General features: G+C 40.5%; 1 protein-coding gene across 1 annotated transcript; it reads right to left on the bottom strand.

The window, feature by feature from the left end:
- Positions 1 to 436: 436 nt before the first annotated feature.
- On the bottom strand, positions 437 to 1,978 carry LOC127782995 (WUSCHEL-related homeobox 10). Its single transcript, XM_052310290.1, has 3 exons — positions 1,222 to 1,978; positions 862 to 1,040; positions 437 to 721 (listed from the first exon to the last, which is right to left on the bottom strand). Exons 1-3 carry the CDS (start codon positions 1,877 to 1,879, stop codon positions 704 to 706), a joined length of 855 nt encoding a protein of 284 aa, XP_052166250.1. The 5' UTR covers positions 1,880 to 1,978; the 3' UTR covers positions 437 to 703.
- Between the last annotated feature and the right edge of the window lie 12,491 nt (positions 1,979 to 14,469).

Consider the following 14,469-nt stretch of genomic DNA (forward strand, 5'->3'; position numbering starts at 1 on the left):
ATGAGTATATATTTTTCCATTTAATTTGTCGGACATATGTCTTGATTGTCTAATCAAACTAGGAATATAGACCACCAATATTGCCAAACAAGTGGCATAATATTAGTAGAGCAAAGAAGATTTTCTCCCAAAACACAAATTTAATTTCTAGAGAACAATATTATATTTGTCTAGGAACATGTACATAACATTTTTCTTTCGTTATTAAAGGAGGCTAAATTGATCGTCTGCATAAAATCTACTTTGTACTTAATGTTAACATAAACTTAGCAAGTAAATTAACAATCCATCCACAACTCCAGGCAATCAATAATAGAATATATATAAAGAGCACTTTGCGATTTGTAGTGTAAGGGTCGAAAATCAAATTAATGCACGCAGGTGTGAGATAAATGCATGGAAATTAACTCGATCATATCAATTTCTCCCTCTTTTTCTCTAAGTAATATATCAAGCTAATTAACATCTCTCCAACATTGAAATCAACTCTCAAGGGGACGATGCATCGAGATAATAATATACATCGATGGAGAGAAATCAACCACATTAGTACACACTGATATGATCCCTGGACAACCTAATTAACAACAATTCATGGAGCTGGGAATCAATCTCCCAATTAATCAATGAAGCAAATCCCGCATGCTTACAAGAGCATACATAAATCTTGCATCTTCTTCTCCACCTTCATCCATCCGATTAATCAGATCGATTTTGAAACCTACCGACAAAAATCAAGCAAGAAGAATACAAATTAAATCAACTCTGAAGTCTGAACTCAACAAAAGGAGATCATGAACATGTCACTACAACTTTAATTGAAATGAAGAGATTAATTAATTAATCAATTCACCAACTAACCAGGTAGTAGCACTCCCCCATCTGCAAGCTGTTGATGAGCACGCCGTGCTCGTCCACCGGAAGGACCTCGCCGGAGGAGTGCACCAGCATGGCGTCGCGGCCAAACGTGCCGGCCATGTCCAGCGCTCCGCCGCTCGGCACATCGTATGCGACGCCATTGATGAACACTTGGATCGTCCCTGCGAAACATATATATGTTTTACATATATCTTCATTAGTAATTAATCCATGAGTAAATTAAAATGCACATATATATAGCACATATGATCATCATCTTCAATGGCTAGCTTGCTTGAAATCCATGGTGAGCTGTGATGTTTTTTAGTACATGCAATGCACATTTGGTAGCTGCGCACTGACCGGTTGGTTGGTAGCTGAGCTGGGTGGCGTCGCTGTCCGCGTAGCTGCTGTAATGGTGGTCGCCGCCGCCGTGGCGAGCCATGAGGCCCATCTGCCGGGAGATGGCGAAGAGGTCGTCGTCGCCGCCGCCGTCGACCTCGTCCGCCAAGAAGTGGCCGGACGCCGCCACCGCTGGCGCCGCGGTCGTCGAAGTGACCACGCCGCCGCCGCCACCGCCGTGCACGAGGAAAGGAGAAGACGAAGGTTGGTGGTGGTGGTGATAGTAATCTCCTCCTCCTCCGGCTCCGGCGGCGGCGGCGGCGGAGGGGAGCTGATGGAGGGCGGCGCCGCAGGCTTGCTGGAGCTGGCGGGCGCGGCGGCGGGAGCGGGAGCGGCGGTTCTGGAACCAGTAGAAGACGTTGGCGTCGCGGACGGCGCCGAAGCGCTCGAGGAGGCGGCGGATGCGCGCCGTCTCGTCCTTGGCCGGGTTCACCATGCCGCTGTTGAAGATGGACTCCAGTATCAGGATCTGCTCCGGCTTCGGCGCCCACCGCGACCTCGCCGGCTCGCCGCCGCCGCTGCCACCATTATGGCTGGCCGGAGCTTGCATCATCAGCTGCTGCTGCTGCTCACCTCGCCGGCTCATGACCTCCCAGCTTGCAGTCGCAGTGCGGTCCATGGATGGATCGGCTAATTGGGTAGTAGCTAATTAATTAGGTTGGAAAGGTCAAAGGTGAAGGGGAGGATGAACAGTTTGATTTGTTGTGGAAGAAAGAGAGAAATTAAAGGATGTGAAAGGATCAATGGAAGGAGAGGGTGACACACATGCGCCCAAGGGAGCAGCAATTCAAGCTTAATGGAGGCTTACTGCAGCGGGTACCATCTACTTATAGGGCTCCGTGTGTTGTGCTTTCTAGAGAGAGAAGGGCTCTGTCTTTTAGTGTTGGGTAGATCAGGTGTGATTAATTGGGTGATTAAGCAGCAAAGAGTGATTAATTATAAAAAAAGCAGTTAGTAAGGACAGTCTGAGTGCAAACATCAAAGGTAGAAACTCTTTTCTTACCACTGTTAAACACAACAAAAGACTCTAACAACTAATTAATGCATCGAAATAAACATTTTTATTATCTTTATGTAGCTAAGTTTACTTTTATAAATGCTAAGAGTTGATGTTAAGCTATTGTCATTCATAGCAACGATGCTTTTCTTCCTTTTCCCATCTCTCTTCCATATCATAACGACGTTAGGTCATCGTAGAAAAGTGTAGTTAGTGTGAGATGTGTGTTTTAGAGAGTAGCCATACATACCGTTATAGGGAAAATAAGAAGAGAAGCAATAAATTGGTGTGCATGCCTTATATTTTGAAACAAGACAAGAAAAAATGTGTGCTTTATAAAAGAAGTGGGGGAGGGGGGGGGGGGGAGAGAGAGAGTATATATTTCTATTAACTGTAAAATAGTGCATTCATGTGTATGTTGCTATATATATTGTCGAACCTTAACAATTCAAAGTATAGGTATATGCCAAAAAGATGATGGAGCACTATCAGACTTGACAATTTTCCTGTGGGTGATCCGATAATATATTTCCAAGGCCTTCCTCGGAGATCACGGGCTGACTTGGTTTAGTACTACTCTACTAAAATATTGGTAATACCAAAACCTTGATATTAAATTTTTAATGTGTTACCTCTAATTACCAATTTATTGGCAGGGCCGGCTCAAGGGCCTAGGCTGGTTGTGTGATCACCTAGGGCTCAGGTCTACCGGGGGCCATCAACAACCAATCTAGCCAGCAGGATGTCATCGTCCGTCCTCATGTGCGACTCCCACGCATCTCATCGTAATTAGGGTTTAGGATAAGGCTGGTCTTGTTATCTTCTAATTTTCCATTTGTTTAGTCCAAAAAATAAGCTAGGATTTTGTTTTATTCTTATTGTTTAATCCACTTCACAAGTTTTGGTGTATATCATGTTATAGTAATGTTTACTTGTGTCACTTTAGATGATATGTAGTTTATAAAGTATATGTTTGAAAATATATAGTTTATAATAAGGACCTATAACACCGAATTCGCGTAGGGCCCTCAAAAATATAGAACCGGCCTTGTTTATTGGCTTCAAATTAACCTACACATTTACTATTTAAACTAAAAAAAATTGTCACAACACGTTTTGACATCAATCCAAAACTTCCCTACAGGTGCCAGAGACATGTTTATGCCAATCCAGAATACCATGGTCGTCAGTCTATCATTGCTACACACACACACACCACTTTTCGTCCGTCCTGGATACATGTACAGCAACATTCTGAGTAGTTTATTTGGTCAAATAAATACGCCTTACCGTGAACATGGGAGCACTTTAGCACCCTTTCTGCTGCAGGGATCAATCAAAAGGATTTCCATCTGCTCCTAGCAAAGGAAGCACAGATGTGTGCTAGCCACCCTACCTGGTGTGCAAGCCGGGAGCATGTATGCAGCTGAGCTGGGAGAGGAAGGAACACAATAACAGCTGGGGGCCATGAAAATTTGCAGCTAGCAGCAAGCTAGCTAGATCATCAGCTTGGCCACACTTTGGGGATCAGATTGTTGGGGGTGCATGCACTTTGGGTCTCTGTTTTGTTGGGACATGTGGGGCTCTTCATGTGAAAGACAAGGACAAATTTAATGGTGCTTAGTCTCTGGTCTTAATTCCTTGGATTGAATTGATTATTAAATATTGTTGCATGTGCGGGTTTGGAGGTATGTGGATTTTTTTTATGTCTGTGTAGAAGATGATGCTTCCTTTGATATAGTTTGATTTATATGCTTTTCAAACAACTTTAGGATTTAAAATATATGTAGCTAGCTAGATAGGTTCTCATAAGTTTAAAATAATTTTGGTACGTAGGTGGTAGGTTCTATACTGACCACTGATGACTCAGAGGGTTATGTTAGCGTCCACATTTTAATTAATTAGCGACTAACTATGTATTTTAGTCCACAAGTCGGTGTGTCGTCTTGTACTATACATGCATGCATGCTTCCGCTCTAACTTATCCCACTTTATTTTTTTCCCTTTATACTTTGCATACGTGCATGTTCCCTGGTTCATGAAGTTGCCTCCACTAGAATGTGGTTTTTTGGGGAGGTTTTATGGTCGTTGTATATATATATGTACTTGCTCCGTCTTAAGAGACCTTATTTTTAAGTCAGTTTTATATATATTGGTATAAATATAAAAAGATTAATATGATTTTCATAAATATTGTGGTTTCTCCTAGGCTTACTACATGCATGCTCATTAGACTTTTGACATATTCAAGTTATAATTAATAATGTTTACACCTGAATGATTGGAGGTCAGAAGCGGTTTAACTAAAGGAGAGAAACGATGATAATAAGGGCATGTATAACCATGTGTAATAGCGGTCTCTATTTGTTGCCATGCAAGTAAATTTGATGATATGGAAGAGAGAGATGAGAGGAAAGAAAAACATGGTTGATATGCATGACAACAGCTCAGAGTCGATTCTTAACATTTATTAAAGAAAATTTTGTTGCATGAGGGTGGAGAAAAGAAAAGAAAGGTAGTAAAAAAATATTTTGGTGCATTAATGATTATTAAGAGTTCTTGTTGTCTCAACTATTGTAGTAGTATAATCTCTAAATAATATGTATTATAACTAAGAGACCATATCGAACTCTATTTTTTTACATGCCCTAAAAATGGGCCAGTGAAAACCATGCCTAAAAATGTGGTCTTTGTGGAACAAATTCTTCAGTCTAAAAATAAGATCTTAGGTATGAAGGGAAAGCATGTGTTAGTGGTAGTCCAGGGTCATCGACTGTCTTTAATAAAAAAGATAACAATGTATAAAACCGCTTCTGATTATTTTTAATTAACATTAATTCGATGTTTGGCCCTGTGCCTAATGGTGCATATATCAAAAATATGCATGACATGAGAAATATTACTGGGAAAATATATAAATATATTCTCTATGGTATTTAAATAGATGTGTGGTTGTTGATTTTTTAACACACATTTAGCTATTCATCTTATTTTAAAACAATACATAATTATTATGTATGTTGTTGTGATTTAGTATATATTAACAACATCACTTATACTTTTGATACTTAAAGAAACATAATAAGACGAATAATGATAAGATGAATAGTTAAATATATATTTAAAAGTTAACAGATGAATTATTAAAAATTAGGAGTATTATTTAAGCAATGAACAAAGCAATGGAGAGTATATATATACTCCAACCATATGCCGTGGGCATCAATATATGCATACTCCAACCCTGGTGCCCAATATAATGTGTACTATAGCTGTATCTATCAATCTATCTATATCTATATGTAATGTACGTATATGCAACACTCATGATCCTCCTTTGCAGAGGACTCCCTCCATACTCGTAATATCAAGAAAGTCGTTTAGAATAATGTTTAGTCAAACCTTGAGAATATAAATCATGAATAACTCTCAAGTTGTTGAGTTTGAAAATATAAAAAATATATTAATAGATTTGTATTGAAAAATACTTTCATAAAATTATACATATAGTACTTTTCAATAAATATTTTTTTATAGAAACAAGAAGTCAAATTTATGTTTTGGAGACCATACGTGTTGCTGTCCAAAACAACTTTCTTTACGAGTACGGAGGGAGTACTATTCTTCATCTCTTTCGTCGCTTTACCAACAGAGAGCCAGCCAGTACTAATTAATTTGGTACAGTTACATAGCAGGCATTCCAAGCATGTACATTATCAAACATCTGCAGGTGCATGCATGCATATATATGTATCATTATCATCATTATATATCTACCATTTTTGGAATCATGCGATGCATTGCTAGCTGCTTGATTCGGCGTGCAACTGGACAACCGCTTGTAAACACTGTTTCACTGTAAACACAAGCATGCATGCCTGCAAGCACTATGTATATAGTACACCTATAGATTCAGACATTCAGGCTAGCTTACATCACGCACACGTATATTTTGTAGCCTGCAGGGGTTTCTTCATCATACAAGTACTATACATACTATTGCCTGATCCGTCCCATTCTATAACCTTCATTTTTTTTTTCACAAATAACACTTCATTTCGAAAAATACCCCTCATCTCCACAACCCATCCACCTTCCATCACCCGGATAATTAGCGAAGCACAATCTTTTTTTTTTCTTTTTACCTATCTCCTTTGCTACTAAACTTTAGCGCCGGTTGGGAATGGGCAATATATGCCGGTTCCCTAGCCGGCACTAAACTATGGGCACCGATGAGGGTGACAGATGAGTGTCAATCGCTGAACCGACACAAATGAGGTTGCATGGTTTAAAATAAAAATAGTTAGCTCAACTTGATTTGAGCCTATGCCTTGAAACAAAAATATATATATATTCTTTTGACAAATTGTACATCATCGATCAGAAAGCAATCACATGCCATCTTCATTTCGAAACAAACATTCATCGAGCAATCCAATAGATTTTCAACACGTTGAACGGAGAAATCGAGGGCCACCCTACAGACAATCGCATGGTAGAGAGAGAGAGAGAGTGGCGGAGACAGTGTGGGGGCGGGGGGTCTTGAGATCCCACTACCCCTAATGAACCATTAGAGCCCCCATAATATCCCTCTAAAATTCTAATCCTCAGGGAGCTAAGATAGACTTTATCTGAGATTTTTAGAAGGCCCAAAAGGCTGAGAATGCCGAAAAAATCTCCACAACCCTACCCAACCCTAATCTCCTGCCTCCAGCCGCAGAGAGAGGATGCTCTTCCTTCCGCGTTCACGTGTGGCAGTGGCAGATGAGCGTGACGCCGAAGGCTTTCGGTTCCAGGCGGGTGGACCGGAGACGTGACGCGCGGCGGCGGCGCGCCGGCACTGCAGCAGCTAGGGCCGCGGCGCGCCGGCTGCTGGCTACTGGCGGGCGGCAGCAAGGCACAAGGCAGGGCGCAGCCGTGCGGCGCAGGCGGACCGACGGGGGGATGCGGCAGCATGGCGTGGCAGGCCGACAGCAAGGCACAAGGTATTGGCCACTTTTGGTTTTAGCCCCCACAATAATTTTATCCTGGCTCCGCCACTGAAGAGAGAGATGAGGGCAGAAGGAGGAGGACGACGGGGAGAGAGGTGGGGAGAAGGGCAATGAGCCGATGATGTGGGAGGACATTGACCTTGGACAATAGGCGAGGATGGCATTCTAGATCCGACGGTGCGATGATAGGGAACAAGTGATGACAGAACAGATCTTGGGGCTCTTGAGCTCGCGGTCACCTCTGTTGTCACCATTGCTGCTCCCGCCTCCTTCCCATTGTCATATGGCATTTGTCTGCGACGGCCACATCTACGAGCACTGTAGGCATCTGAGCTACAATATTCTTACATCTTCACTTGGGCCAGGTAGGTCCACTGACATGGAAGACGAGGTCGGCACTAGATCCGGTGTCCCCGGCCTCCTCGCTGTCAGATGCAGCGGCGGCGGCATATTGGCTAGAGTAGGAGAAGGGAGAGGAGGAGAATCACGTGCTCGCAGCTTGGTGGAGGAGAGGGGGAGGGCTAGGGAATCGTGTGACCAAGTGCCACCGATCAGTTTAGGAGCATTTGGCACTTAGATTTGTACTGAATTCGATCTAACTGGTTCGCTTTCTGCTGATTTACCTCAAAAACCGCCACTAATATTTATTTTCCATGCCATTTCATTTAAAAAAAAGTGTATATGACCCCACATCAGTATGTGTTGGGTTTTTCTCTCCCAAGATGCACACAGGTTCAGAGGGTGAGGAATCACATGTCAGTGCCGGGCGGTTTTTAGCCAATCGGCCGGCACTGATGGGTAGTGCTAGACTGGGTGAAAAGTTTTTTTTTTTTAGGAGTCTTGGTGAAAAGCTTTATAAGTAGTTATTTATGATAGGGGGAGTACCATATATTATTAACCAATTGGACATACGTGTAATTGTTTGTTGCAGTACACTGACACAACTGAAAAGTTACTACAGCTTCTTCATACTATGAACAATATATGCAGCTAGCTAGCGCAGCAGTCATCACACAGCAGTATATAGCACTACTGTGCCCTGCTAGCTAGCTGCCGACATGTTAAACGAGAGCAAGGAAGCATACGGGGTTGGCCCAAGGATCGGCTAAGTTTGTGCCCTTCCTACTACCCATGCATATGCATGCGATCACGATGCAGAAATATACTCTCTCTGCACGAAATGTTCTCTCTGACGACGACGCAGATCACGCATGATTATCATATACTCCATATCTGATCGATGAAAGGGGATCGATGTGACACATGCATGAATGTTCAGTACTATACTGCAGGTATGGCATTACATGCGCATGCACGCATAAATGCATTGCAAAGCGACACACACTGATCGACGTGTAGTGCATATATATGTAGCCCCTTTAATTTGTTTGTGTCCATATCTCATCGCTTGCATGCATGCATTTTAGCTAGATTCCCTCTCTATCTCGATCCCCAATCATGCATGCATGCGCACAGCATGTGAAATCGATCAGAATTCAGAAACGTGGCTAGCTTGCCAACGAACTGTACATGGCCCGATCTAATTGATTATGTATAAGATGTGTTTAATTTGAAGCAGGAAATAGATAATTGAATTGAGTGGTTTTCTCACTTGCTATAAGTTTCAATGAGAGCTTATACAGACCAAGAATTATTACAGTTACAATGACGTGTTGCTATTATAACTTTCAATACATTTTTTTTTTTTGCAAATCCATGATATATATCGTATATATTCCGTACATTGTATGGATTATATGTCCAACTTTGTCGATTTTCCTGCTCAACTTGCATATATGGAGCTAGATTTTTAAAACAATTGGATTTGATAAAGAACTCCTATTTAGCCTTTTTCTCCCCATAAATAGATATTGTATTTGTGTGTACAATTAAAAAGGTCAAATTGGACTTGACATATAACATTTAGTACATTATATGTGTATTTTGTATACATCTATATATATATATCGATCAAATATAATATTACTCTATTCGTTTCATATTATAAGACTTTTTGGACTTACCTAGATTCATCCATTAATCACTATATATGTTTTGTATATGTGTCTAGATTCATTAGTATCCATATAAATTCGGGTAATGCTAGAAAGTCTTACATTGTGGAACAGATGAAGTATATATTATCTGAGCCACCAATGGTCCATCACAATGGTGTGGTCCACCACAATATAAACCTTATTTTATCGATGATTTCTACACCAACGAAACAGAGGTGGTGGCTATTTTACAACCTCTCTAAATAATAGACTCAAACAAGCCATGTATGCTACCTCAGGGGAGGGGTGTGAGTATGTCATAGTACATGCATGCCAGTGTAATTGCGTGAGGCAATTGTGTCAGGATACCTTAATTATTTGGATGTGTCCTTTTTTTAGAGGAGGGGGACAGCTGACTATTGCCTTGAATTTTGCTAGCTGACTGCAAAATAGTTCAGAACCCATCAGCTCTACTGTTGATCAATCCATTTTACAAAATCCATAATACATATAGTCCATGCGCAAGATGCAAACTTGCATGGTTGGTACCAACATATCTATCTATGCTACCTATAATTAGCTAGGCTACTCCTACCGGATGGCTAGAAAAACATAAATAATGATTCACTGTTTTTTCTCAACCAAAAACGTCTGAGCTAGCTATGACAATCTTCTTATCTGACAGTTAGATATATGCATGGTTTGTTAGACAAAATTGTTTCTTTTCAGATGAGGCATTCAGATGCAGAAAACTCATATAACACATGCCGTCCATTTAGTTAGTTGCAACAGATTTGTATAATTACCTTTTTTGTGAGATAGGTTGATTATATATTTCTTCTCTACTACTTAAAAAATAAGAGATGTTTCCTTCATCTGTCAAAACAAAATAAATAACGAAAAAAATAAAAAAAAAAGTCGACTCCCGTCAAAACAAAATAAATAGCGAAAAAATAAAAAAAAAGTTCGACTCCCTCTCAGAAACGAAAAAAAAGTCCGACTCTAGATCCGATTCCCCCTTAAAAATAGAAAATAAAACACACCACTCCTCTCGGTCTCGGTTTGAGTCCGAGATCCCAGGCACACTCCTTTCAGTTTCAATCTATACCGTAATATCCCATACATCTTGGTGAGAAAAATTGATGTGCCGAATTAAAGATCTGTTTACAAAAACGGAACCTACCGGTCGAGAGCATTCCATTTTTATATGATTTTAATTTTTGGGTTTATACTTTTCTATTTGAGTCCCTATAATTTTATATTTACATTTGAGTCCCTATAATCTTACAATGAGATACTTGAGGTCGTTTTTTTAGGAAAAAATAATTAAAGGGAGAGAACAAGGGCATAAAGGTGCATAAAAAGAAAAAGAAAAACTGCAAAAAAAAAAGAAAAAAAGGGAAAAAAAAGAAAAACAACAACAATAAAATTTTGTTTCCCCTAAGTGGGAAAAAAAACCGTAGATCCAATTCCTATAAAAGGCAAAAAAAGTGGTGAAAAATAAAGGCTAGATCCGATTCCTTTAAAAACGGAAAAATAAAGTCTGATTCCTATAAAGGCGAAAAAATCTGAAAAAACATCTAAAAAAGTCGTCTGATTCCCTAAGAAAGTGGCGAAAAAAATGGTTCGTAAAAAATAAAAAGCTGGTTCGTATAAAATAAAAAATGCACGCAACAAAAAAATGGAAAGGGCGAAACAAATTCCGATTTCTAATCAGTATATATCTCTTCTCTATCTCTAATCTAATCTATCTATTTAAAAAGGGAAAATGCACGAGAAAAATAAAAACGGTTCAAAAAAATACGTGAGAAAAAAGCGCAAAAAAATGCTAAAAAGGTTTTCCATCTTCTATAAGAAAAACTTGCGAGAAATATTATTTCCATCATCGGTAATTTTTTTAAAAAAACATGCAAGGAAAAAACTATAAGAAAAAATACGCCATTACTAAAAAATGATTTGAAAAAACAGTGCATGAAAAATACACCGTCTATTAAAAAACAAATCGCACTGAAAAAACTGTCAGAAAAAAACGCTAAATTGATGGATGCTTGAGTCAGATAGGATCCATCCATTTTTTGCCATCTATTACACGATTTTTATTTCGTCATATATTCTCCTGTATTGGAAAAAAAAAGCAAAAAAAAGAACATTAAAAAAACAAGCAAAAAACGCGTGAGAAAAGAAAAGCAAAAATGGGAGAAAAATATGGTTTTCGTCGTCAGTAAAAAAATAAAAAAAACAATGTAGGAAGAAACTGTTAGAAAGAAATGTGCCATTTCTGAAAAATGGTTTGAGAAAATCACACAAGAAAAAATACACCGTTTATAAAAAAAACAAGCCGCTCATTAAAATACAAACATTATTTGACATGATTATGCATGAAAAATGTATATTATTATTAGAATTTATTCACCCGTTGCAACGCACGGGTATTTTTACTAGTGTTAAAAAAGATAATGAATGATAACTCTGTTGTTACAGTCAAGAGAAACAAAAGATCAATAAGAATAGAGAGGTCCCACATCTTATAGAATATCGTAAGATACGTGACCAGACAATCGCAGCCACCACTACCCTAACAAACTTTGGCACGGGCAAGAATAAAACAAGCATCGGTCATCATTTTCATTATATTATTCTAACAAATCATCAAACCGATCGACCCATTGAATAAATCAATGAACCGATACCTAGAGGCGCCGATACCACCAGGCAGCAAGACCCTCTTGAAGATGCAGGCAAACTTCGCCTTCCGAGTCTTATTACTCCATCCATTTTATAATGTAAGGCTTTTTAGGATTATCTATATTTATATAGATGTTAATGAATCTAGACACATATATATATTTAGATTCATTAACATCGATATAAATATAGACAATGCTAGAATGACTTACATTATGAAACGGAGGAAGTAGTAGCCTACAATTTTCCTTAATCTATATATATAATTAGTGGTTTAATTCTATGGATAACATATGTGTAATGTTTTTTTTAGAAATGTCATTGACGGTGTTTTCTTTTTCATATCTCTGGTCTTCCTGTTAATAACCTCTACAATAGAGTAAATTTTAATTTGACAGTTGGCACCAAATTAGTTTTTTTGCTTTTAATGATAAGCGACGTACCCGTTAACAACGAGGTGCCGTGACTTCGTCAATCTCAACATATGCCGGTCCGGCCAGTATTCCGAAGATGTTCATAGGGATAGAGTGTGCATGTGTGCATTTATAGAGATGAGTGTGCGTGTGTTGTGAACGCATGTAATTGTATGTTTCTAAAAGAATAGTTTTTTTTAATTAAAAAAATCGACCAGGTGTGCGACAGGGCACACGAGTTTCCCTCCGTATGTGTCCCCCGGTATGGCCTACAAGTCGCACGGAAGCAAACACTCCCTTTTTTAGAAAGTACGAGTATATATAGGACGAGTTTAATTACTGTGTGAGAGTGAGTGAGAAGTGTGCATGAGGATTAAACTAAAGCTACTTGCCCATGTACTCGTGATTTAATTACCTACACTAATCTTTCTCACCAACACACTGTGTGTGTGTGTGTATATATATATATATATATATATATATATATATATATATATATATATATATATATATATATATATATAAAATATATATATATATATATATATGTGGTCCCGTTTGGCACAGCTCTAGCTCCCAACTCTAACTTACCTGAAGCTGGAGTTATGCGAAACGGTACAGATTCTTTATTTTTGGAGCGGAGTTAGCAGAGCTGCTCCACAAATTTATACAATAGGGGTGGAGCTGGGTTTTCGCTGCTCCACAGCTCCACTCCACCTCAAAGACCCACTACCCTTTACTTTTTAGTGTATTCATGTAAAAATGCCACTGAACTACCCTCTCCTCCCATTCTCTCTCCGCTCCATCTTCCTCCCCATCCTCCTCTGACGGCCAAATGTGGCGGCGTTTGCGGTGGCGGCGGGCGCGGGCGGCAGCGACAGGGCGGTCGCAGCAGGCGATACGCGGTGGTGTCAGCGGCGGCGTGCGGCATCGGCAAGCGGTGTGCGGGTGGCGGCATCGACAGGCGACAGTCTAGGCGGCGTCGATAAGCGGCGGCGGAGATGCACGGGCTACCTGGAGGCAACAAAGGCAGGGTGGCACCTATAAGGTGTTCGATGAAATAACGATGAGGGATGTGGTGGCGTGGAGCTGAGTAATCTAGCTAAACACTTTCTATACCCACCCAGCTTCTACAGGAGTCATTTCTCTTTGGAGTTAGAGTTTAGAGTTGGGAATTGAAGTTTGAAGCTCTACCAAACAGGGTCCATGTATGTATACTTCCACGGACAATCACTGGTGGAGAAAGCCTTTTTACTTCCAGTTGGTAACCCCTCTATAGTCCCGGTTTTCTAACCGGGAGTACGAATCCGGGACTAAAGATCGCTATCTTTAGTCCCGGTTCAAATACCCGGGACTAAAGATTGATCTTTAGTCCCGGTTGGTGGTACCAACCGGGAAAAAAGAGAGGAATCTTTAGTCCCGGTTGATAACACCAACCAGGACTAAAGAGATAGTAGCGCTTTTTTTTTCTTTTGCCAGATTTAATCTCTATATTTTCTCCCGAATCTAGTGCCATGTATATCCCTAAATCAATCCCCAAATCCCCAATTCAAAGTAACATCCCAAATCTTAAGTTACTTATAAACATAAATCAAATACATCACAAATCCTAAAAAAAATACACTCAAATCAAATACATCACAAATCCTAAAAAATACACACAAATCAAATATATCACAGATTATACATCTCATATCCATGAATGCATGAATCACAAAATTACACATCTCAATCAATCACAAATTATAAAAAAAAAGAAAAGAGGTCGGCCGGCAGTCGTGAGGGCACGGCCGCCAACAGGCACACCCCCGCTGGCCGCCGCCGCGCGCGGCAACTCCGGCCGCCCGCCGGGAGCGCCGCCGCCGGGCGCAGCACCGCCGCCCACCATGGCCGCCGCCCCGCGCGGCACCGCCGCCGCCGCGGCCCCGCCGGCCACCGGGCCGCCGCCACCGGCCACCGGATGGGATGGGAAGTGAGGAGGGGAGGAGAGGGGAGGAGGAAGGGGAGAAGGGGCGGATGGGAAGTGAGGAGGGGAGGAGGAATTAGATCTGTGAAGAGGGAGGGGAACGGATCTGTGAAGTGTAGGAGAGGATAAGGGATAAGGATTATATACTACGTATTAAATT

Source organism: Oryza glaberrima, chromosome 8 (genome assembly GCF_000147395.1).
Source record: "Oryza glaberrima chromosome 8, OglaRS2, whole genome shotgun sequence".
NCBI lineage: Eukaryota > Viridiplantae > Streptophyta > Magnoliopsida > Poales > Poaceae > Oryza > Oryza glaberrima.